We start from the raw sequence: 25,824 nt of genomic DNA on the forward strand, positions 1-25,824 counted from the left end.
AAAATAGGCAATTTATAAGAATTGTGGAATGGTTTAAAAATATAAACCATAATTAAAGTTGTATAAAGATAGTTTCCTTGGGTTTGCCTTCAACACAGCTTAATGTGCTTCCTTGAATTTTGGAGCTAAAATGTAGGCTCCCACAGCTGATCTTTTAGCCCTTAATTCTACTGGTAGATCAGTGAATACAGCTGACCTTAATGGCACCTGGAATATAATAAATTCCCCTTGACACACCCAGAATTTCTCTCTTGGTTGGTTGGGGCTTTGCTTAGGTTCTGAGGAAGAGTGGAGCCTTACAGGGCTGATCACAGAAATGGTGATGGGCGAGTTAGATGTCTCATGACAACTGAGGGTAAAGGGAAGCCACAAGATGCAGGAAACTTGAAGGTTTTCCATTATCTTGAGGAGTGTTCTTTGAGTTTCTGGTATGGAAGGTGATGCATAGTGAGAGTATCTTGAAAAGAGCTGATGGCGTCTCCCACAAAGATGCTCTGTTTTGAAGGTTGGCGTACTCTCTATATTTCAGTCTGACCTGCCAGAAGGCCAACCAGAAATTATTCTTTGTAGTGAGGAGATAGATACCGGTGGACTCCGAAGATACTGGTGGTACTATTGTTAGGGTAGAAGTGATAATTATTAGTGAAAAGGGGTGCTCTGGGTAGAGAAGTGCCCTGGATCATTACAGGCCAATTCCTAGGTGGTTAAGATGATCCACTCATTATTACAGGAGGTGTAACCAATTATTCTGTAACAGTACCTCACGTGGTACTTTTTTTTTTTTTTTTGTCATATACCGGTTATTTTTTATAGTCTAAAAAGCTGTTATCCATGCCAGTATAAAAAAATATTCAAAGTTGGAGCCATAATCAGTCTGTTCATGAAGGTAAAACAGCTTGACATAAAAGGTGTCGACAGATGTCTGGTGCAGGGAATGAATGTTGACCTCCACTGGAATGGTCAGAAAGATCTAGTCTGAAGATTTCCCAGTGGTGCTGAGTGTTGGCTGCAGAAGTCCCTAGGCTTCTGGGGAGCCAGCCTTTGGTAGGCTCCTATTTGTAGATAATACTATTCAGTAGAATTAACCAGAAGCCCCATGGGATGACCAAAAGTTCTATAGATTGTGATCAGAATTTTGAAAGTACAGAACACCCTTTTCACATCTCCTGATACAGATCTTCCTCTGCTACAGGCTGGTATTCTGGTTCCCAAGCTTAGACCTGAGTTCTTGACTTTAGATTCTGAGAAACTTAAGATTTTTCTTGGCATTGTCTATTTTTCTAATACTAGGAGGCATTTAGTTACTGTGTTTTGCATATTCTTAGTTGCATGAAATTCTAGTAGGGCATATTGCATAAGAGAATATTGAAAGTAGTTATTGTGTATTTTAAAGCGAGTTTGATTATCATTGTGCTTTTAGAGTTGTAGTTTCATTAAATGAATGGAGCCTCAGAGAATCTTACTAAATTTCCACGTGTTTAAAATAGTAACGAAAATTCAAGAGTTTTTCTTGAAATATATTTGTTTTAGGTTGTTAGTCTGCAGCTTGTTCACCTCTGTGCTTTTTATACTGTCCTTCTTTTAGATCTGTTTTTCTCATCGAATGACCTTGTACTTCTGTGATTTAACCATTGCAAAAACTGGTTGGTTAGAAGTGTGTGCTAACACTTGGTGGCAGAAGAAGACCAGTTTCAAATCAGACATGTATCTTAATGCAGATCCAGATTTCTCAAGAAATAAATGTGATCATTTCATGGATAAATCAGTTGTATTTAAGCATTAATTATATTCTGGCCTTTTAAGGTACCTTTCCTGATCTGTGACTCTTTCAGATTACTAAGATAGCACTAAACTATCGAAGCTACAGTTTATTAATTGACTGACCCTTCCTTGTATCAGCTTTTCACAGAATTAGACAATGAGAGAACTTCAGAATGGAAGAAATGATCTCCTTTCAAACTGTTATTTACTACTGTCACTTAGATGGGTTTGTTTTGAATGCAGAATTTGATATGCCCAAAGCATGGGCGGAGGGGTAGTGATTGGACCCGAAAATGGTGAGGCTGAGGGGAAGTCAGGAGAAGGAAACAGGGAAGTGGAAAAGGAGAGCATATGGACGAAGGTTATGTTCTGACAGTGTAGGTAAGGGGGGAAACTTAGCCTCTGAATTGTTTGGGGATTCAATATATAGGACCAAGACTGTAACAGAAATTTTCTCAGTTTTTTTTTAAAGATTTATTTATTTATTTATTTGAGAGAGAGAACATAAACAGGGAGGAGGGACAGAGGAAGAAGCCGACTTCCCACTGAGCAGAGAGCCTGATGCAGGACTTGATCCCAGGACCCTGAGATCATGACCTGAGCTGAAGGCAGATGCTTAACCAACTGAGCCACCCAGATGCCCTTCAGGATTTTGTTAATTGTTAAATGGGCTGGTATAAGTTAGTTGCCCCTCACTTTCCTGGGTCTGCATCGTAATGTGTCTTTAAAAGCCATTTTGAAACTCAGGAATACTAGTTTAGTTTAGGAATAGAAGACTATTCCTTCTTAAGGAGGGATCTGTAATAAATTTGAAGGAACATGAGTTTTCTATTTTTAGCTTTGTTGTTTAGCATTGGACAAATCTTATAACCTCTCTTGACCTTTGCTAACTCATACTTACAGAAAGAGTTTAGTCTTACTGACTCCTGATTCCTGTGCTATTCTGAAATGTCTATAAGGTGAGCATTTTAACCAAATAGGAAAATTTGGCTCCACACAGAGGTTTTTTTTGGTGTTTTTGTTGTTGTTGTTGTTGTTGTTTTTTAAACCTCAGATAGGTTATCTTATATGCAGAAAGGAGGAAAGTCTTTAAGTAGAGGAAGATGGTAGCAACTTAGATTTGGCTCTTTCCTTTATCCTGGAAACCGCACGGAGCAGTAGAGACAATGGGGAAACTATCACAAGCTGCATTTTCCGTGCAAGTAGGACATAGAGGAATTTGTAAAAAGCAAATGATGTGCAAGTACGGCTAGAAGCATCGGGGACCAGCAGGACTTTCATGAGAAGCTGCTTCAGGATGGGGAAGACTGGACGGGGAGGAACAGACCTCTAGGTGGCAGATGCAGAGATGATGGGAAATTTTCACTCCCAGAGGGTGAGGACTCCACCCTAAGAAGGTAGAGAAATTGTGAAAGGGGGCCCAGAGGAGGTGAATCTCAGGAGGCACCAGCTTCCAAAGAGGAGGGAGTCCCTCCCGCAGTCATGAAGGGGCTCAGGTCTTTCAGTGGAGAGGCAGTGCCCATATTCAACAGAGCCCCTCCCTGGAGCCAGTGGGGAAGGAGCCTTGAGCAGAGGAGCCTGCGGGACTGCCCTGCCACTTCCTTTCCCCCTTCCCTGAAAGGGGGTGCTGTAGGGATCCGCAAGCCTTTATTCTTCCAGACAAAAGCTTGTCTCAAAATTTCCTTGGTACAAGATAAAGCAGATTGCTTCAGTAAGCTAGTCCTGAATCTCCCAACAACGAATGACTTAATTCCTCATGGTTTTTAGTTGTTTTTGAATTTCTTCATATGACCAGGTGTGCTTAGATCTGAGGTTAGAGTGGAGTTGGATTTTTCTTATTTAAAACTCAGTAAACAACAGAACACAGCAACACATCTCTTTTCATTTTAATGTTTTTTTTAAAACTAAAAATCCAGTGAAATCTGCCCTGAGATAGAATAATAATTTCTTCTGAGATATTCTAGGTGCCATTAGTCAACTGTGTCATCTACTGTGTGTCAAAGAGCACTATTTATAGCAAGTGACTTCACTTACATTTCTAATGCATTTTTCAACTTCGTGCTGTTGTGTTGTCTTTCTCTTATATAAAAAAACACACACTGAGTTTGCAATTATTTAACAATTGAAAATGGTACACAGGTAAACTGAATGTTTGTTTGAAACTGTTTATTACTTTATACATCTTTAAAATTGAAGCATGTGGGAGATTATAGACAGCTGAATTATTTAAGGGAGGATTCTAGGAATGGACTAATGTCAGAGAAACAAATGATGCCCTGGTTGGCCCTAATTCTGTTAGAGATTTTGAAAACTCTAGAAGAAATGACGCAGTCAACCTAATTTTAAGGCTGTGCAAAGTGGAATGGAGATTTGAAGCAAGTATTTTCATTAGCATGTCTTGAAATTTTTCTCTCAGAATATCTCTCAGGGTTTTACGTGAGGCAAAGATTCTGTGATCAAGCAAATGTTAGCAGTGTTGGGTTAAATAAAGTTAATCTGATTCTCTATTCCAACACTTCCTAGGAATTTTGAACCGCTGATATTTATCATGACTCTCAAGAGCTTACAGCAACAAAGACTGATCTTTTGCTCACAGATGTGGGTCAGGTGTGGCTCTGCTCTGCATTGTCTTTATGGAGGACCTGCGCTGAGCAGCCTCTGTGTAGGAACATCCTGGTCTTTTGGCAGAAGGAAAAGGGAGCTGGCAAATCCCAAGCTGATTCTTAAAGCTCAGAAATGAGTCACATCATTCTTGCTCACATCTTATTGGCCAAGGCAAGACACATGGTTCCTTCTGAATTCAACAAAGCAGGATGTGTAATGTACTTGCAATAAGGGACACTACAGGGAAGGGCAGTGTATATTTTGAACATTTATTTCACCTCAGCATCGTTTCCCAGATGTACTTGACTAGCAAGTCCTTTTTTCATTGACTGTCTTGTAGCACTAGTGTTTGGCAGAACATGGTTTAGGAAATGTTGATCTTGATAACTCAGGCCTAAATGATATGTTTGCTTCAAACATCCAGATTCAGTTGACATTTTTACTTATTTTCCAACATTTTTATTTACAGACAAAATTCTGACTTAAATGTAATTTAAAAAAACAGAGTTTTAGAGCTAGCATTGAAATATGCAATAACAAAGTATTCAAGGTTATTAGAATTGCATGGATTTGGCTTAACTGTATTAAAATATATGTGTCCTATCTCGGCTATTACCATTAGTGTTGGGAAAATTTTTTTCTTAACAAGTCTTTTGTAGGTATTTTGAAACCTCTGTTAATTTCATTTTCCTATTTAACGACTGACTGGAGTATAATGATCTTTTTTTTTTTTTTAAAGATTTTGTTTATTTATTTGACAGAGAGAGAGAGAGATCACAAGTAGACAGAGAGGCAGGCAGAGAGAGAGAAAGGAGGAAGCAAGCTCCCTGCTAAGCAAAGAGCCCAATGCAGGACTCGATCCCAGGACCCTGAGATCATGACCTGAGCCAAAGGCAGAGGCTTAACCCACTGAGCCACCCAGGCGACCCTGGAGCATAATGATCTTGTATGAAACTGGCAAGGACCACAGTGGATTGATTATGGTTAAAACAAAATAGAACACATGATCCAGAAAACTTAAACTTTATTCCCAAAGAGTATTGATACAGAATCATTTTGTTTAGTTATAGTAGCTAATTTCTTACCCACTTGACTAGTTGCATAAAAACAAACCAGCTGGCATTATTTGGATGGTCATAAGATTTTCTCCACCACTGGAGAGTGGTTATCCAGCTCTTGTGAATTTTAATTGCTTGCATGAGAAAAGAAGATAAAGCTGTATTTTTTTCTTAAGAGCCTGAATTAGATTTGAGGGGAAACTAAGGTTGCAATCCAAAACTGTACGAGTTTACATTGGAATTATATTCCTAATCTGAGCTGATTACTTTTGGCCACTCATTAGAATATTATTCTTCCAAAGAAAGGTATCGTTAAAAACAGAGTAATGCTAGTTTGAATTCTAAATTGCTCAGTTCTCTTTCACTTGGTTACTCCAGTAAGTTAGAGACAAAAATGTTAGTAGCCTCTTTCCCAGGGCCAAACTTCATGTTTGTGTGATTGAAGACCTAACATGTGTGATTGAAGACCTAACAAAACTTGCACATATCACCTAAGGGACTAGTCACTTGTGATGACAGGCACTCCAGCTCAGTTCCTGCAGTAAGGGTTCGTCCTCTAAAAACTACCTGATGGCACCATTTTTAATTGTTGCCAAAACTGATACCATTTGGAGACCCATCTTTAAGGCTGTCCAAGTATAACTGTGGTTGTACATTGCCCTCAAGCTGATGACGGGTATAAAGACTTTCTTTTTTAGCTACTGCTTTCCCCACAGCTGAAGTTGATGGTAATAATTTGTTACATAACTTTATTTGGACCAGGACATTTCTTACACAGTAATTTCATGTTTGGTCTCCAGCACTACTGTGAGATCTTACCAAGCCATTGCCTGGGAGAATGTTCTGTATGACCCCCTCTGGTGGCCTGCCCCTTCAGCCACATTTCTCCCTGTGCGTACTTGTTACACTGTTCAGGATTTGGTCCTCTTGGATTCTTACTTCTCATCCTCCCTGAGAATGATGGTAAGACAGAGAACTTTGTACTCTTGGACTTCCAGCACAACTGTCTCTAGAACTTAATTCGGTGGAATTAAGTGTGTGTGTGTGTGTGGGGGGGAGTGGTCACGTGATAATAAACTGAATGGGTGTGGAAGTCATGTCACATATCTGTCTCCGTCAGTTGTAACAGTCTATGACATATATCCTAACCAGCAGGGGCCAAAATTGTAATCCCTGTTGGCAGGGTATGTGTGATGGGAAGAGGTAGATGTGTGATAGGTACGGTGGATATGGAGGGAATGGTATCAGGTGTGGTCAGTCTAGCTTTCTTGAGACCCAGACCACTGTGATGGCAGAGACCAAGTATAGCCAAAGAATATACCAGCGCATGTAATTTTTTGCTTAACATTACCCTAAGATAATCCCTTGCTTCTCCTTAACTTTTCCATTAAAAAAATGTTTTTTTTCCCTACCAAACCACTGCTTATTTTACTAGTCTAGATTTGGTTCTTGAAATTTTGAAAAGATAATTAATTTACAAAATTTCTAAAAGAGTTTTCTAAAAAAGTTGTGTAAAAATTTCTGGTTAGTCTGGTATCCTTCTCTCTGTAATTTATTTTTGAAGCAATGTGTAATCTCATATTCATAGGTATATACTGACAGTGAGTCCATTAGGGAAACTATGTAATCTCTGTAATTCTATTTTTCAAAAGTATACCACAGGGAGATTTGACATTAAATGTGATTAAGTTTAAAATGAGGACAAAAGATTCCAATTTTATATTATATATATATAATATATATATATGGAGAGAAATACTAATTTTGAAATTAGATTAAGAGGTATACATAATTCCCAGGTTGTATCTTTAGTGACTGTTTCATAAGTAACTATTTTTTTTATCTAAAATGATATTCAGGGAATGTTTTCAACCAAGTAAAGTGAAAAGGCTTGTATCATTGAACACCTTTCAACCTCATTCCATTTCCTAACCTGTAGCACACTCAGTGTACATCTTAGTATTACTCTTTCTTTGTTCTTTCACTCACTTCTCATCATATTCCCTTGTTGGGACACCTTCCTCAGGTAGGTAGGGATTTCCGTCCTAAGTAGTGTGCACAGAATAGGCCTGGACAAGTGAAGTATAGTGCTCTATTGAGAGTGATGGGGAGGCAGCAGGAAGGAAGAGTGTTGATGGGAAAAAAACCAAGGACATTCATTAATTCATAAGATAGTGGGAAAAGAAGCAAGTACTAGGTGGACTAGAAGTGGGAAGAGCTACAAACACGTTCTAGGTCTTTCTTGCTTAACATTAGAAGGCTACAGTTAGTGATGTCTGTGCATACATTAAACTGTTTTGTCAAATATATGACCCCCTTTATCTAGGTACTTAACTCTCTTTTGGATCACATCTGAGGCTACAGTTAGGTCTGGAGTTCTGTCTATAGACAATCTAACCAATTTAGGTGAATGATTTTGACCTCTAGGCTATGAAATCAGAACACATTCAACCATAATATAAGTATGTTACAGTATATAAGCCAGTGTTAGAGGACAAATTATAACTGTTAGTATTTTCTGAACAATTTTTTTACTCTCCTGTTTGAGGAGACCCTAAGAATTTTTTACACCAATGGCTTGCTGGCATTACTTCATGCTGGGAAGTATTGATTAGTAGGGAAAGCTATTGATTGAAGGAGAACATTTAAGATTAAGCTGTGAGTGAAGAGAGTTTGGTAGAATACTGTTGGTGGGAATGGAAACTTGGGCAGCCACTCTGGAAGACATCATGGAGGTTCCTCAAAAAGTTAAAAATAGAGCTACTCTGTGACCTAGCAATTGCACTATTAGGTATTTATCCAAAGGATACAAAAATACTGATTCAGAGGGATACCTGCACCCTAGTGTTTATAGCAGCAATGTCCACAATAGCCAAACTATGGAAAGAACCTAGATGTCTATCGATAAATGAATGGATAAAGAAGAAGTGCTATCTGTATACAGTGGAATATTACTCAGCCATCAAAAATGAAATCTTACCATTTGCAATGATGTGGATGGAACTAGAGGGTATTATGCTAAGCAAAGAAGTCAATCAAAAAAAGACAGATATCATGTGATTTCACTCATATATGGAATTTAAGAAACAAAACAGATGAACATAGGGGAAGAGAGGGAAAAATAAAAGAAGATGAAATCAGAGAGGGAGACAAACCACGAGAGACTCTTAATCATAGGAAACAAACTGAGGGCTGCTGGAGGGGAGGGAGGTGGTGGGGAGGATGGGGTAGCTGGGTGATGAGCATAAAGGAGGGCATGGGTTGTAATGAGCACTGGGTGTTACATGCAACAGATGAATCACTGACCTCTACCTCTGAAATTAATAATATGCAATATGTTAATTAATTGATTTAAAAAAGTTGTGAGTTAATAGACCACATATGGTGAGAAATTTTGAGGTGGGGTATTTTATGTTTTATCTTTAGTTTATAGAAGTAAATGGCTAGGTTGGTGGATTCAGGAGAACATGTTGTTATTTGTTCCAAACAGCAAAATATTCGGAAAACAGGTGTGACAGGGAGGAGCAGGCTGCAGCTTGTTTACATCTAAGTGACCACAAGACTGTGGTGAGCCAAGCACACAGCTGGGGTTGGACCAAGGGGAACTGAGAGTCCAGCTCAGACTGAGCCATATAGGAAGCAGTTTTGGATGCCTCCCTTGCGAGATTCTTTCTTTGTTTTGGTGGAATGAGAAAAGCCACAGTCGAATATAATAGTCACATGGCCAAACAATGTATGCCCTCTCATGCTATCTTCAAGAAGGCTCGAGGAGGGACTAAGAAGAGGTTTGCTATGTAGACAAAGAATAAGCATATGTAATTTTCCAGGGAGCTGGTGACCTTGAGAATGTCCTTGATACCATCAAACTGTTATGTCTTTGGCTAATATGTCATTAGTATAAATGAACTAAATGTGGATTCTTCTGTTGTCTCCGATGCCAGCACCTTATGGAACCAGGCAGCATATTCTCTGGGTGATTTTGTGAAGTGGCTTGCACTATTAGGAATCAGACGCCATCTTCACTCTGTGCTGGCTTTCCCTGCCACTTGATGCCATCAAGGATCATTCAGCTCCTGCAAAGTGTTAAGATAGGTAGAAGGAGGTTTCAACAGTAGATTAAAAACATAGAGCTCTAGCAGCTGGTTGTCTACTTATTGCTTGCTGACAGGTATAATATTATAAATATTAGATCTAATGCTAGGGCAAAGAGTTGTTACTGTTTCTTTTCCGAAAGCCTCAAGATTAAACAAGGCAGTAGTGCTGAAAGCAAATTTATAAATAGAGGGATTGAGGAGATGCCTTATCTAAAAACCGCATGGCGATGCTCCATCATAAAGAAAAATGAAGAATTGAGAAATATGGTATACTCAAACAGCTGGTTTAAAAAATGCAATCTCGGGGCACCTGGGTGGCTCAGTGGGTTAAAACTTCTGCCTTCCGCTCGGGTCATGATCTTAGGGTCCTGGGATTGAGCCCCGCATCAGGCTTTCTGCTCAGCAGGGGGCCTGCTTCCCCCTCCCCACTCTCTGCCTACTTGTGATCTCTGTCAAATAAATAAATAAAATATTTTTTTTTTAAAGATTTTATTTATTTGCTAGAGAGAGAGAGAGAGCACAAGTAGGCAGAGAGGTGGGCAGAGGCAGAGGGAGAAGCAGGCTCCCCGCTGAGCAAGGAGCCCGATGCGGGACTTGATCCCAGGACACCGGGATCATGACCTGAGCTGAAGGCAGCTGCTTAACCAACGGAGCCACCCAGGCGTCCCTAAATAAATAAAATCTTAAAAAAAAAAGGAAAATGCAATCTCTGCCAATATTTTACTCGATTATTTGGGTTTTGATAGTATAAGAAGAGTTCTTTTTATAGGCTGGAGTAGATCATTTTTTCCATGTATAAGTAACATTTGTGAATTCTTTCTCATTTTCCTCTATGAAATTCATTTGTTATGGACATACAATTATCACTTGATTTATTAATATTAATGCAGCCTGTTAAAGGTAGGTATTTTTAGAATGCTAGAGATTCCCAAAGTAATTTTCACATTGGTTTTAGAAATATGGTAGTATATATGATTATATATTACAAGTGATTAATAGCCTTAGAATTTAAATATTTTAAAGGAAATAATGATGAGCTTGAATATTATCATTATATTCTTTTCAGTTTGTCTGTGCTCTCCACTTACCCTGAATCTGAATCACAGCACTTCTTACTAGCTATTTGTACTTTATATGTGATCTAATTTCTCTGTGATTTAGTTTCCTTCTCTGGGGGTAATAATAGTACCAATCTCATAAAGTTATTGTGATTATTAAATGAGTTAATAAAAGTATTTAGAACAGAGCCGGTACATAGTATTATGTATTTTCTTTTCTTTTTTTTAAAGATTTTATTTATTTGACAAACAGAGATCATAAGCAGGCAGAGAGGGAGGCAGAGAGAGGGGGAAGCAGACTCCCTGCTGAGCAGAGAGCCCAATGTGGGGCTCGATCCCAGGACTCTGAGATCATGACCTGAGCTGAAGGCAGAGGCTTTAACCCACTGAGTCACCCAGGCACCCCAGTATTATGTATTTTCTATTACTGTTGTTATACAGATGATAGAGCATCATTTGTTTTCAGATTGGCTCCAAACAATGAGCAAAGTACCATTGTCTTTTCTATTTTCCATCACTCCTACTTTATCATCTCTGAAGTTAGTGACAGACACGAGGCAGGGTATCGGGGCCTCACCCAGGCAGCAAATGGGCATACTGGAAAAGGGGACCAAGGCAAAGCCCAGCCCTGAGGGGTGACCCAGACAGGCATGCGAGGACACAGGAAGGCTTCCAGGCAGCTCTCACCCAGGGGTGCTGGATACAGGATCTGAAATCTCCATGCTCTTCTAGAGCCCAGTAGCTCATTTGGTGAGGTTCCTTTGTCTCCCGCCAACCCTATCAAGAACAGGCTTGAATGGAACAGAGCCTGAATGGAAAGAGACTGCAATCCTGACTGAGAAGGGCTGAGGGAAGGCTGCAGCTGACAAGAAGGTAATTGTGGGGTCTGTATCAGGAGGAAGATGGAAATGAAACAATGCAAATAATGAAAAGTGTAGTTATGCCAAGACGTGAAGGAAGGAGCCATTAAGAATTATAAAGTAAGATTTGCCTCGGAGAAGTCCCATGTCAATATATATATCCTTTTAGGGTACCTGCGTAGCTCAGTTGGTTAAGCAACTGCCTTCAGCTCAGATCATAATACTGGTGTCCTGGGATTGAGTCCCGCATCAGGCTCCCTGCTCAGTGGGGTGTCTGTTTCTCCCTCTGACCCTTCCCCCCATGCTCGCTCACTCTGTCTCTCTCTCTCTCTCTCATTCTTTCTCTCCCTCCAATAAATAAATAAAATCTTTAAAAAAAATGTCCTTTTAATAACTTTGAATTGACAATATGTAATTTTCATTAGGGGCAGTGACCATTAGAAATGATTTTAGTTTTTTCACTAATGCTATACTACTACAGATATATAAACTTTTCCAATTATGGAAATGAGTATAAAAGATTACTGTTCTTAGGGCACCTGACTGGCTCAGTAGGTTAAGCATCTGACTCTTGATTTTGGCTCAGGTCACAATCTCAGGTTCCTGGGATCAAGTCCTGAGTCGGGCTCTGTGCTCAGCAGGGAGTCTGCTGGAGATTCTCTCTCTCCTCCTCCCTTTGCTCCTCCCCCACTTGTGCATGTGTGTGTACATGTGTGCTCACTCTCTCTCAAATAAATAAGTAAAATCTTTTTTTAAAAGATTTTATTTATATTTGTCAGAGAGTGAGAGAGAGAACAAGCAGGGTGAAGGGCACAGGGAGAAGCAGACCCCCCTGCTAAGAAGGGAGCCCGATGCGGGACTCTCCCCTGGGACTGCAGGATCATGACCTGAGCTGAAGGCACGCTTAACTGACTGAGCCACCCAGCTGCCCAATCAGTAAATCTTAAAAATAAATTAAAAAAAAAAATAAAAAAAAAAAAGATTACCAATCTTTGACCAGCCGATCCCCAAATTGACAAAACCAGTTTTGTTTGGCTTTTCATTTATTTCTGAATTTTGGTTTCACGTCATTACGACAGAAAACATACATTTCTTTATAGGCGCTCAAAATAGGAGTAAACTATTAGAAACCAAAGCAGCGCTCCAGGAACGTCAAGCTTACATCAGTAGGAGATAGAATTCCTTTGTCTGATATGCAGCCCATTTGTTTTCATCATAGAAGTCATGATTATTGTAAGATAACAAGTCATGATAAGAAATTATCTGCTGTTTGTTTAAAAGTCTTAACCTTTTTAAAGAAACTGATGTTTCATTGTTCCTCTGATCACAATAACTTTGTCATAGAAATTAAATTAAATTTTATCTTTCAGAACCTTAGAATGATTCTCATATTCAGATTGGAAGCTAAAGTGAATTTTCATACTTCATGGCTTTCTTTACTTCTATATTGAAAATAGAATTTGGTGCATAACATAAGTCTGAGTCCTCTTTGGTACATATTAAATTACACACATCATTTAGTTGAATGTAAGTGATACTGTGAGTGCTTCTCAAGTAAATAGGTTCCATTATTCAGCAGATGCAGCCTCAGATGATTCTAAAAATACTCATCATGGTCTCAATGGCATTTTTCCTGTATTGGCTGTTTTGGTGCCAAGTTACAGTCAAGAATGAAATTATCAGGGTTTCTTGGTACATTGTATCAAAGATTATCAAGTAGCTTTGAGCATCACTGATAATACTCCTTCAACTGTGCCTGAAACTAGGCTAAAGGAAAGTAAAACCTAATTAAGGCAGTCTTGAAAAATTTTTGTTTGATGTTTCTTGCTACTCATTTATTGTTTCAAAGTCAGATATCTTGTATTTAACTTCTTATTTTGTCTTTCAGTGTTATGTTGCATAATTGATATGTTGGTTGTATTGGGTAAACTTATAAATGAGAAACCCTTGAAAATATACCCTGTCCTGCTAGGTTCAAGGCAAAAATAATATTCAGGTTTAGTCCTAGGCAGTCACCAAGCATGTCCACAATTCTGGGGGTGCAACCCCCTTCACGTGGTTTGGTGGAAGTTAGCCTACACATTGTTTCCCTACCTTTGAAATAGTCCCCACTCTCTTAGCCTTTACAGGTCAAATGTTTCTGGCTTTAACCGCTTCTGTAATTTTCTCTGGGCTCTCCTGATGTGTTATACTTCCACTGATCCTTAAATGACAAGGTACCTGGGAAAGGATTTGGCCTGTGCAGAAGGGGAGCAGAAAATAATGTGGGGGGGTCTAAAACATGAAACATAAAAATAATGAAATAATAATATTCATAATAATACTAACCCAGTCTCTTTAGTTTAAACTAGACCCTTTCAGGGTGCTATCTCTGGGACTATTTTGGCAACTGAGTGGATTTCTCCAGAAAATAGGAACCTTGAAGTGCCTGGGTAGTTCAGTTGGGTTAGCATCCAGTTCTTAGTTTTGATGAGGTGGAGCCCTGAGTCGGGCTCTGTGTTTAGCAGGGGGTCTGCTTGAGATTCTCCTGCTCAAGCGTGCATGTTCTCTCCCAAAGAAATACATTTTTAAAGAAAGAAAGAAAGAAAGAAAGAAAGAAAGAAAGAAAGAAAGAAAGAAAGAAAGAAAGAAAGAGAAAAGAAAAAAGAAAATAGGAGCCTCTTAGCCTTATCCTTAATGATATGCAATTTTGATATGCTTATTTATTTTCTTAGAACGATAGTCCTTTCTTACAAAAACAAAAAACAAAAAACACCACCTGCCTTAGCTGGGTGGGGAGACCAATTCAGATACATTTTATTAGAAAAGATACATATTGCTATGGGGAAAAGAGCCTGGAAAAAAAAAAAAGAAAAAGAAGAAATACATTGCCAAACAGAAAATCCCCTAGAGAACAAAGATCATGTTAAATATTATATATCAGACAGAGCAGATTCTTATGTATTTCTAGATTCTTTATCACTGAAGATGTTTTCTGTTGAGAACATATAATTTCAGTGCCCCCAAGGCATGCCTTTTGAACCACAATTCTCTCTGTAAATTATGACTTAAAGAATTAATTCCATTCCACTCTCTAATAAAAATTCTCTCCTTAAAGACTCATGTTGGAAGTCATCTGTGAAGAATTCTTGCAAAATGGTTGGTCCTTTTTGCCAAAATTAAATAAGCCTAGTGAATTGTCACTGTTATGTTTCCCTTATTTCTTACTTTAAAGAAATAAGGACACCTTATGAAACCAAAATGGAAATTATGGTGGCTAGCAACACTGGCATAGATGTCTTGAAAACTGAAGTTCTTTTTTTTCCTGTGACGTTATGACTAGTCTTCTTCTGCCTGGTCTAAGAGAATGACACCAGCCTGCCCTACATCCCCCCTCCCCCCACCCACCAACCAGCACATATGTACACTTGGAAAAAGCATTTAAAAGACAAACAAGAATTGTAAGTTTCCATTTACTGAGAACCTTTTAAAAACATTTCTGAAACCTTACCTCAACTGAAATTATTCCTTAAAATTCACTATAAATAAATAAATAATTAATAATAAATAATTAATTAATAAATTAATAAATATGTTAGATAAACATGTTATATATTATATGTATATATAATATGTATATTAATATGTAGCTATTATATATGTATATATATTATATGTAGATTGTTGTCTATAACATATAATAGCATTTATCATGTAAATATGATAGCCTTTACTGTATTTCACTGTTTTAAACAATTCTATAAGTTCACTTATTTAGTCCATCCAACACTTTGAAGTAGGTTCCATTGTCAACTTCACTTTACAGATGAGGATCCTGAAGCAAAACCACACCTTGAAGCAGTAGCAGAGCTCCTTTGGACGCACGTCAGCTCTGCTGTCTCAGGGCTTCCTACTCCCCAAACCAAAAGAAGCCCACTAGGTTTCACTCTTGCTGAACTTGCAGTGAGCAGCATTTGATGTCGTCAAGTACCCTTTTCTTGGAAATTCGATCTTCTGCATTTGTGACAATTATTTATTAAGCACACGGTTCTGTGTAACGCAGCGTGCTAGGCACGGGGAATATTTCAGTGAATACAAATCAGGCAAAATTATTTTTCTGTGTGGAACGCACATGGTAGTGGAGAGAGACAGATCATGTCAGCCCGTGAAACATCAACACAGTAAAGTAAATTTCATGATGCCGTGGGAGGTGGTACGTGCTATGGTAAAATGTCCGTAAATATTTATAAAGAGGGAAGGGTAGTGCATATTAAAGGGAGGTCAGGGGAAGTTCTATTAAGAAAGCAGAATTTGAGCAAGAACTGCATGGAGGTGGGAGACCAGTCATGAGGATATCTAGGGGAGGAACATTTCCAGAAGGGGAAACCAGCAGTGCACAGGCCTTGAAGTGGGTTTGCACTGGTGTGATTGGGAGGCACGAGTGGAGGCTGAGGTGGAGAAGGGTAAAGGGGGAGGAGTCCAAGACAGGGCCCAGGAAGTACTGAGCATGGTCAGAGCAGGACCTGGTGGGCTGTTCTGGGAAAGTTGGCTCTTCCTTTGAGAGAAATGGGAACCCTTTGGAGAATTTTGAGTAGAGGAGTGACGTGATGTGATGTATATTTTTGTAGGATAATTCTGGCTGTTGAGGACACAAGGGTGGGAAAACAGGAGGCTGTTAGGATAAACCAGGTGAAAGAAACAGGGGAAACTTGGACAAAGGCTGCAAGGGTATGGGGAGAATTAGTCCCATGTTGAAGGTAGAGCCAACGTGATTGGCTTGGAGGCGACATTGTGAGAAAGAGGCGAATTCAGGATGACCCCAGGGTTTCGGCCTAATTAGCTGGAATAGAGTTTCTGTTAACTGAGGTGGGAAAGTCTGTGAATGGAGCTAAAGTAAGGAAAGTCTGTGAGTAGAGGTCAGTTTGGATACAGAACAAGAACATATATCAACAAAAACATGTTAAATTCAATATTAAAAATTAAGGGCAACTTAAATGTCTAACAATAAATAATTGCATGAATAAATTAATGATGCTCCCATACAGTGGAGGACTATGGAGGCAAAATATTAAAAATATTTTGCACATCTGTATATTATTTATTGACATATTAACTGGGAAATAAAAGCTGATTGCTAAATAGTACTCATGGCTCAACCACATTCCTATAAAAAAGAAGAAAGTACTTTGTTTTGTATAGGAAAAATAAAATACATAATAAAATTGTAGTAGTTGCTGTGTAGGGCAATTTAATTTTAATTTTTTTGTTTTTATATCTTTTTAAAATTTTTGTCAAAACTTTTTGTGAATAAAAAGGGAAAATATATATTCTACCTACATTTTAATAAGATTTATATAAGTATAATCTAAATATAATATATGTATGCATAAAAAAAGCCCTGAAGGGGGGTGCCTGGGTGGCTCAGTCAGTTAAGCGTCTGCCTGTGGCTCAGGTCATGATCTCAGGTTCCGGGGATCAAGCCCTGCATCAGGCTTCTTCCTCAGCGGTGAGTCTGCTTCTCTCTCTCTCTCTGCCCCTCCACCCCTTCACCCCTCTCTATTTGTATCTTGTGCTCTCTCTCTCTCTCTCAAATAAATAAATAAAATCTTAAAAAAAAAAGAGAGAGAGAAAGAAAAAGACCTGAAGGATGTACCCACAGTGTTACTGTATTTTCTGTAAATGGCAGGATGAGAATTTTTTTTTTTTTTAGATTCTTCATATTTTTTTTTCTTTTTTAAAAGATTTTATTTTTTAGGTAAACTCTATACCTGGAGCTTGAACTCACAACCCCCAGATCGAGAGTTGCACACCCTACTGACTGGGCCAACCAGGTGACCCTAGATTCCTCATATTTTCTGATTTTTAAGAAATAACAAGTATTAAAAAAACAAACAAGTATTACCAGGGTAAAAGTTTTAAAAAGTTATAAATTAAAAGGAAAACTTCACACATGGTCAGGCAGTAAACTTGGCCTGTAAAGAATTCTATTGTCATCTTATGGGCTGTGTTTGGGACTACGAGGCTGGGGGCAGGACCACTGCATGGGAAGGGTGGGGGAGAAATTCATTCCCATGTTTTGGGAAACTACAGAAGTAGCAATGTCTTCCACTGTTATTTTTCACCTATCAGCCCTCTTTCTGCTATGAAAGATACTGAGAATAAGGAGAGGCAGGTAGAGAAGGAAGATCCATGGACCCCCCCCTCCTCTGATTCAAATAATCTTTCACTGTCTTCAAATGATTCTTAAGGAGTTAAAAAATCCATCTTATTAAAACATTCTATACACTATAAAATGTTAAGTTCTATATCACTTTTTAACAATTCATCAATTTCTCCATTATTGTTGGAGATGATTACTCTTTTTTTGATACCTCAAACTTCAACTTGATATACTCCATTATTTCAGAAGCTTAAAGTATATAAAGTTCTGAATGCTGCCATATTTAAACCCCACACTCTAATGATTTTGGGTGCAGGGAGGTAATACAAATTATCCTAGACAGGGAGACTTTAAAAACAGCTTTACAACCATTTTGTGGTATCCGTTTTCAAGTGCCAGTAGGCAGAACTTTATACCAAAGTGTAATATCAGGTTCTAAGAAAGTGTTATCAATATGAACTAGCTGCCTTGGTGGAAAGATCGAGTGATGGGATTTTGTTTTGTCATTTCAAGGGAGTGAAAAAAATAGATCCCGAAGTCTATGAAAAATTTATCAGCCACAGATTTGGAGAAGAAATGGTACATCGCATAGATCTTTGCTCCATGCTAAAGAAGAAGCAAAGTAATGGTTATTATCACTGTGAGTCTTCGATTGTGATTGGTGAGTACCATTTAAAGGTTACGTGCTATCTTTAGTTTTTATTTCTTTAGCATCATGTCTTTTGGCAGATATTTTGGGCTAGCTGTATATATTTTTCTCAATGACACATTTTTATGTATATTTTATTTTGGCAATAATACATTGGAAATTTTATGGAACATATTTACTATTCATATTTATCAGTATTTTGGTACCTATGGTTTTTATACTTTCGTGCTTCAAATATAATTATAATGAATTCCTGAAAGGTTGATTCAAAATTCATTCCAGTTTAATTTTATTTCATGAATATGAAAGAAAATCTTCTCCTGTGAAGGCCTATATGAACACACCATTCCACACCAGGCATTTTCATGTTTGCTGCTTTTAATTAGCAATTAGGAATAGAATATTCCAGGCCAAAAAGTTTCATTCTGAGAAGATAAAGTCTAGGTGGTCTGCAAAGATTGAAAACTTGTCCTTCAATTTCTTCCCCAAAGGAAACCATGTTTTTCTGGGAAAAAAAGATTCATGCATGAGTGCTTTTATCATCTTATCAGGGAGATTGCATGTGATTGAGACAGATTCATACACAATTATGTTTCCATGTGAAAAATGTATGCATCAAATGAAGACTTTTTTTTAAAACCAGAACAAGGCTGTTCTGCAGTGTGAATATATTCAAAGGAATCTGATCTGTTGAGATGCAAATGTGCTATTTCAAACCCAGGCATTATTCTTATAAAATTGTGAACTTCAAAAAAATTTAAAAAATGAAATACAGTTGTGAACGTCAAGAGAACCTGATTTGTATACTTTTGAAGTAACAAAGAAGAAGTAATCAAAGAAGATAAATACTTGTATTTAAATATTTCAAGGTCTTCAATCAAGATAATTTCTGTCCGTATCAGCTTGAAGAAAACCTGTGGAAATACACATCCTCAAAGAATCTTAATACTGAAGGTTGTTAATGCATTAAAGAAAATGTTCCAGAGACACAATTTTATTTCCAAATTCTCACTAGACATTTTCAAAGAAGTCAGCATTTTACCTTCCTAAGATCTTAGCTCTCTTAAACAGAGATATTCTGTATATCAGCTGAATTTATGTTCTCAAACGTTTCATGTCTATTTCGAGGAGGATTTTTGTGTTTTCAGAATCTCTGGTGGAGAGCTATTTTCCATCAAAGTTTTGATGAGGGCCAACCAATTTCCATTTAGTAAGGTTAATAGCAGAGGGCAAATTTAAGACTTTCTTTTGTAACACAGACGTTGGCTAGCTTTCCATATGTTCTCTGTGTACTTACATTGGGCCATTGTTGAAGGAGAACTCCATGCTCTTCCTTGCCTTTCCTGATCCTGTTTAAAAAACAAATAAATAAAAAAACCCCGAGTCATGTGTAGATTTTCCTGAAGATATCGTGAGATTAACATCATCCAGTTTATGACACGTGTCACCTACATTGCCATTAGACAGCTCTGTTCAGCTCACTCCAAATCAGATGCGTCAACCAGTGAGTTTTCTATTTTATTGCTCCTTTCAGCTTAGTCTTTAAAATTCCCCTTATTCTAGGCAGTATCTCCAGATTTCCCCCTCAGGCTTCTTTATCTCTCATCTTTTCTAACTCAGAGGAATTTAGCTTCTTTTAAACTCCACCAATCTTGTGTCCCCATACTGATCATTTAACATTATTTTAAAAAATGGTTTTTGCCTGTTACAGATGCTCTACTTTTTGTGTCACATTTTGGGATGCCAAAATGAATTTTAAAATCATATTTGCATCTAAAGTAATAATTATTAGGTTATAATTAACCAATTTTAATACACACTAGAATTCCTTTATTTACTATGGATAGTTACTGATTTTCTCAGTCTCATTTTTACTTGAGTTTAACAGAATATTTAGGAAGATTCAGGACACTTTCTTTGTAAGTTTCACTTCTTGATCTGGTTTAATTGGCTTCTTTTTTATTTGATCCTAACTCAGATTTAAAGTCTGTTTCCTATACCTTGAACCTGTATTAATATTGTATTGTATTGATAGAGTAGGACATATTTCCATTCTTAAGATATTTTGCATTCAGAAGTCTAGGGTGGAAGTTGGCTTTAAAGACTCTGGGAGTTGCTTATAAAACTTTGTATGTAGGTAATTAAGTGATTTTTCTGGGGAGGGAATTTATTAGATTTACATTATTTCCTGTGTCTTAATTTGTTAGTAGTGAATTCTTGGAGAGTAGTATTTCTTTTCCATTTTGGTTTCTTTTCTTTTTTGGTTCTCTAAATTATGCCATTTAGGGCATGTATATTATTTAAAAAACATCAGTGATTATATGTTCACCTCCAGGATTTCCAATTGGTTCTTTTTCTTATTTTCCTGTTCTTTTTTTTACTTCATGGATGTATCGCTTTGAAGATTTCAATATAATTAATTATTAATGTTATTTTCATATATTTAAAAATATTTTATTTCACTTATCTTTTTTAAAAATAAATTTGTTGTGTAACATTGTATAAATTTAAGGGGTACGAGGTGTTACTTTGATACATTTATATGTTGTGATATGCTTGCCAATGTAGCAATATCTATCACATTGCATAATTATAGTATAATATTTTTGTCTATATTCACTATACTGTAAATTAGATCTTTCTGGCTTATTCACTACTTAATATAAGTTTGTACACTTTGAAACAGCATTACTCTTACCCACCACCGGCATTTTCTGGTAACCACCATTTTACTGTTTTTTTACAGGTTTAAGTTTCTTAGATTCCACTTATAAGTGGTGTCATACACTACCCATTTTTCTCTGACTCTTCTTGCTTATCATAATATGCTCAAGGTCCATCCATGTTGCCACAAGTGGGAGGATATTCTACTTTCTCATGGCGGAATAATACTCCATTGTGTGTATGTACCATATCTTTTTATCCATTCATCCATTGATGGATATTTGGATTGTTTTCATATTTTGGCTATTGTGAATAATACTGTGATAAACATGGGAGTTCATGTATCTTGTTGAAATCCTATTCTCATTTCTTTGGGTTTATACCCAGTATAGAACTACTGGATCATGTGGTATTTTCTAGTTTTAATTTTGGGGGGAACCTCCATACTCTTTCTTATAGTCATTGGGCCAATTTACATTCCCATGGAAAGGGTGTATGGATTCCATTTTCACCATATCTTTGCTAGCACTTGTTGCCTCTTGTCTTTTTGATGACAGCCATTCTGACAATTGTGAGGTGATACTGTTGTTTTGATTGGTGTGTCCCTGATGATTAGTGACATTGAGCTTCTTTCTGTTGTCATTTTGAACAATAACAAAAAACCCCAAATAATCTGACCTAAAGATGGGTAGAAGAGCTAAACAGACATTTTTCCAAACATGACTTTTCACATTTTTAAAATATTTCTAGTCCCTTGGGTATGAATTCTTCCATTTGTTGGATCTTTTGTGGCACTCCTTTTCCTCTGGTGTTTTAGGTTTTGGAGAGCTCATTGTGTCATACTTGTGTAGTTTGGCAGATGTCTCAGACCTGGTCCCACAGGGAACACTGCTTTGAATTGGGTTAGGACCTGGCAACAGCAAACCATCCTTGTCCATAAGAAGTTAGAATCTATACTTTTTATGTTTTTTATCAATTTCTGAGGGTTTTGTTTATTTTGCTTTATTATTTTTTTTTGGTAATAAAGACAATTAGCCCTTTGCTTTATTAGCTCAAATATTTTCCAGGATTTATTTTACATTTAATTTTGGTCACAAGGCATTTTTCACTATAAATGCTTTTAATTTTTGTTAAATTACAGATGAAAAATTCTTCTGTGGTTTTTAAAATTATTATAGAGTCATCTCTAAATCAAAGATTGGTAACATATTCATTTATACTTCCTTCAATTTTTTTTGTTGTTGTTGCTTTTGCATTTGAGCTTTTAACCTACCTGATATGATCATTAATATAAGTACTCAGACCCAGAGGATTAATACAGAAATCTGATTATTAATAGTGTGTGTGAAGTAGGGATTTTGTTTTAGAAATGTATTTTTATGATTTTTTTTATACCCCAGTTCTGTTCCAGAGATCATAAATTAGCAGCTTTTCATTTTGTATTTCACTGGCACAGAGTTTTGTTTTTTATTTTTTCTAATTTTAATAACTTGCCCACATGGGGGTAATTTTATGTAAAAAATCTGAGTTCCCTGCCTTCTGAGCAATTAGACGATGTGACACTGGTTTTACCTTTTTGCATGGTAGCGATTTCCTGGTTGGGGTAGTTGGCACACTGACCTTAGAAGTAGCTACCTTTTATCATCCCCCTTACTCTGTTCTTAACATAAATTTGCTGAGCGTGTTTACTACGTGCTTGGTTCTGGAAGGCATTTGAATTTGGATTTCCCCTGCCAGTTACTATTGTTCCCTTACCTGCTTTCCATTTCCATGCTGAGCATTTTCCTTTCCGTCTTCAACCGTCGTATACCTCCATGTGAGTTGAGTGTTAGGAGAGTTTGATAGGATATGGAGGCAACATTCATATTTTCAGATACAAGGAAAGGTTCTATATCTTAGTTCTTTCATAGTCCAAACTTCAGGTGATACTATACCTAGTTAATATTAGGCTGCTACTCCTTACCAACCAAACTTCAATAATCAGCCAAAATTCAAATCCAAAAAGAAGAAAAAGGTGAAACTAGGAATGAAATATAGCTCAGATATCCTGGAGTGGTAGAAGCTGTTCTTAGTGAGCTACTTCCTGGAGTTGAGTGAATTAATTTTTCTCAGGCAGCTATATTCCATTTATTTTTCCTTAGGGAAGGTAATTGACTAAATGATACCCTTTGTAAGACTCATGAGCAATTTAATGCTTGAGAAGACTAGTTTACTTTCTGCTGTCAGACATATCTTAGAGGAGGCAATGGAGAATTTGGAAAGGTCTAGAGGTATTTTTTTTTGTTTTTGTAGGCCAGAATATTTCTTTATAATTTTTGCAGGTAGAGGTGGAAACCATAATTTTCTAGGAACCTCAACCATCTTTTGATTTAATTAAAATTATTCATCATTAATCTAATTAATGTTATTAAGTGTGTACAATGTATGTGCACCTCTCTGGCATCATGAGATACAGAGTAGTATAAGACATAGTCCTTAAGAGTGATAGTCATTGGGCAATGAGAAATGGAGAGAAAGGAGGAATAGATGAACTGGAGTGTGCCCATAACAGTAGTGGGTTTTGTTAGGATGCAGGGGAAGAAGCTTATGATTTTACTTTCTAGGAGAGTGGTGAGGTGAGGAGAAACAGAGCTTGGAAGAATAGGACGAGACTGAGTAGGCAGATGGAGAGCAGGGATAGGATGATCTTCCGGGCGCAGCAGGTAGGATTTATGTGGGAGAGAAGCAGGCTGCAGGCAATATTAGTGACAGGAGGCACACTACAAAGACTGTAATGACTGAACCTACAGTCTAGTTAGCTGAGGAAGGGATGGCAGGGAGCTTGCTAGGTCTGTGTATATGAGGAGTACATGAAGGAGTAGGAAAAGAGATGTACACAGTCAAACATACTGAGGTGGTGTGTATGTAACAAAAAAGACTGAGTAGATAGATGTGGGATAAAAGGGGGCGAGGTTTAACACTTCACGTAATAACACAGAATTGGATCCTGAAGTTAAGACATTGAATTAGTTTTAGGCTGTAACACAAAGGCAATGAAGGGGATAGGGCTGGGCTAACCTTGGCTCAAATAGAAGCATACAGGTGTGCACAGATAGGGTTATAGAAGAGGAAATGTGTCATAGGTAAATTAGAGTTGACGCGGCTGTAGTCAATTCAGTCTATATCCAATGCCCAATAGGTCAGAACAGAGAGATACCAGACTCCGACTGAAACACTATGAGAATTCTAAGTGGCATGAGTCAATTAATTTATTCTATCCAAATGCACCTTTTTTGAGAATCACCCTTTAGAGACCTGGACAGCTTAGACAATCCTATCAGTCTTGAAAGGTTTGACTTGGTCCACAGAGGGATTTCTAGTAGTTGTTTCTAGGTGATGGAAAGAAAAGATTTTGGGGGGTACATTTGGGGAAACCCTTGTCTCTGACTTTGTTGTCTTAATCTTCAGTGCTCCTTTCCCCTTAGAAGCCATGATAGAGCTCCCAATGTGCTATCTGGATTTTGCCTACTTTAGTATGTAGGCATGAGGATCTTCTTTATGGAAGATAATATTGTCAATGTGATTGACCCATTGGTTGTTCAGCAGGAAGGGGGGTAGAGGGAGAAGGAAATCAACAATTTTTCTTCCTTGGGTGAAAGCCATAACTAGAACAAAAATCTTAAAGCTTTCTAGAATTCTTAAATATGAAACTTAGATTATGATAAATTACAAATTTTTAAGGTGTTTCATTTGAAAATATTTGTTTTGCTTATATGACGTATTTTCTCTTGAAGGTCCACTTCGTGGGAAGGGGTACTGGCAATAGATATGTGCTTGAATGTTTATTTTTCTCATGTGAACTTTTGGCTATAGAAAAATGTGTTTCACTGTGCTTATCTAAGAATGAGTTAATGTCCTAATAATTTACGGGCTTTGTTGGGTTTTATGTTCTTCTTTTTTTTTTTTTTTTTAAAAGATTTATTAGAGAGAGAGAGATGGGGAGGGAGTTAGAGGAGGGTCAGAGGGAGAGAGAGAATCTCAAGCAGACTCCCTGCTGAGCACAGAGCCTGACAAGGGGCTCAGTCTCCTGCCCCTGAGGATCATGGCCTGAGCTGAATTCAAGAGTCAGATGCCTAACCAACTGAGCCATGTAGGTGCCCCTGGATTTTAAATTCTTTAAAAATAGACCTTAAAAATGTACTAGTTCACAAAGTTTGGTCCATGGATCCCTGGTGGTCCCAAGGATACTTAAGATATGTGAGGGCAAACTATTTTTACGATAATGCTAAGACATTTGCCTTTTCCACTGAGTTAACATTTATACTAACAGTGCAAAAGCAATGGTGTGTATGGCCAGAATGAGTCAAGGCGGTTGCAATTAAAAAAAAAAAAAAAAAAGAAGCCAATTTCATGTAAAAATGTTCTTTCTGAGTAGTAAAATCTATTATTTATATTTGATATGTCTCTGTATGTGTCTTTTTTAGTATTTTGTTAATGAAAGTGAGAAGTGTACATGAAGCACTTCTGCATATAGAAGCAGGAGGAAAAGCACTAGTGTCATTGTTTAAGTTACAAGCTAAAGTAACCACTTTCTTTTTGGGAACAGCATTTTTTTTTTTTTTCCTTGAAAAATGACTCACAAGTTATCATTTTCACATTTGGCTATTGGGCTGGCATTTTCTTTAAAATACACTTGTCACATCAGGGGCATCTGATATTATATACTACTAATGATAAAATTCAAGCTTTCAGGCAAAAGTAAGAATTTTGGAAAGCTCTAATTTGTTACCATGAGTTTGACAGGTTTTTTTTGTTTTTGTTTTTGTTTTTTTTTTTAGATTTTATTTATTCATTTGATAGATAGAGATCACAAGTAGGCAGAGAGGCAGACAGAGAGAGAGGAGGAAGCAGGCTCCCGGCTGAGCAGAGAGCCGGACGTGGGGCTCGATCCCAGGACC

At 37.5% G+C, this 25,824-nt stretch overlaps 1 protein-coding gene across 6 annotated transcripts in view; it reads left to right on the top strand.

The window, feature by feature from the left end:
• Positions 1-25,824, top strand: part of AKAP7 (A-kinase anchoring protein 7) — a 152,244-nt gene that overhangs the window by 65,466 nt on the left and 60,954 nt on the right. For 5 of the 6 annotated variants that reach the window (XR_004380975.1, XM_032843513.1, XM_032843514.1 and 2 more), the window contains exon 7: positions 18,088-18,235. Coding sequence is in view for 5 of the 6 variants with exons in the window: in XM_032843513.1 (XP_032699404.1) it covers positions 18,088-18,235 (148 nt within the window). In the remaining variant the exon portion in view is untranslated. Of the gene's footprint in view, positions 1-18,087; positions 18,236-18,714; positions 19,943-25,824 lie in introns of those variants that run through there. The other variant, XM_032843517.1, reaches the window with a different exon arrangement.

Source organism: Lontra canadensis, unplaced genomic scaffold, assembly GCF_010015895.1.
Source record: "Lontra canadensis isolate GAN:19392208 unplaced genomic scaffold, GSC_riverotter_1.0 scaffold141, whole genome shotgun sequence".
NCBI classification, from domain to species: Eukaryota; Metazoa; Chordata; class Mammalia; order Carnivora; family Mustelidae; genus Lontra; species Lontra canadensis.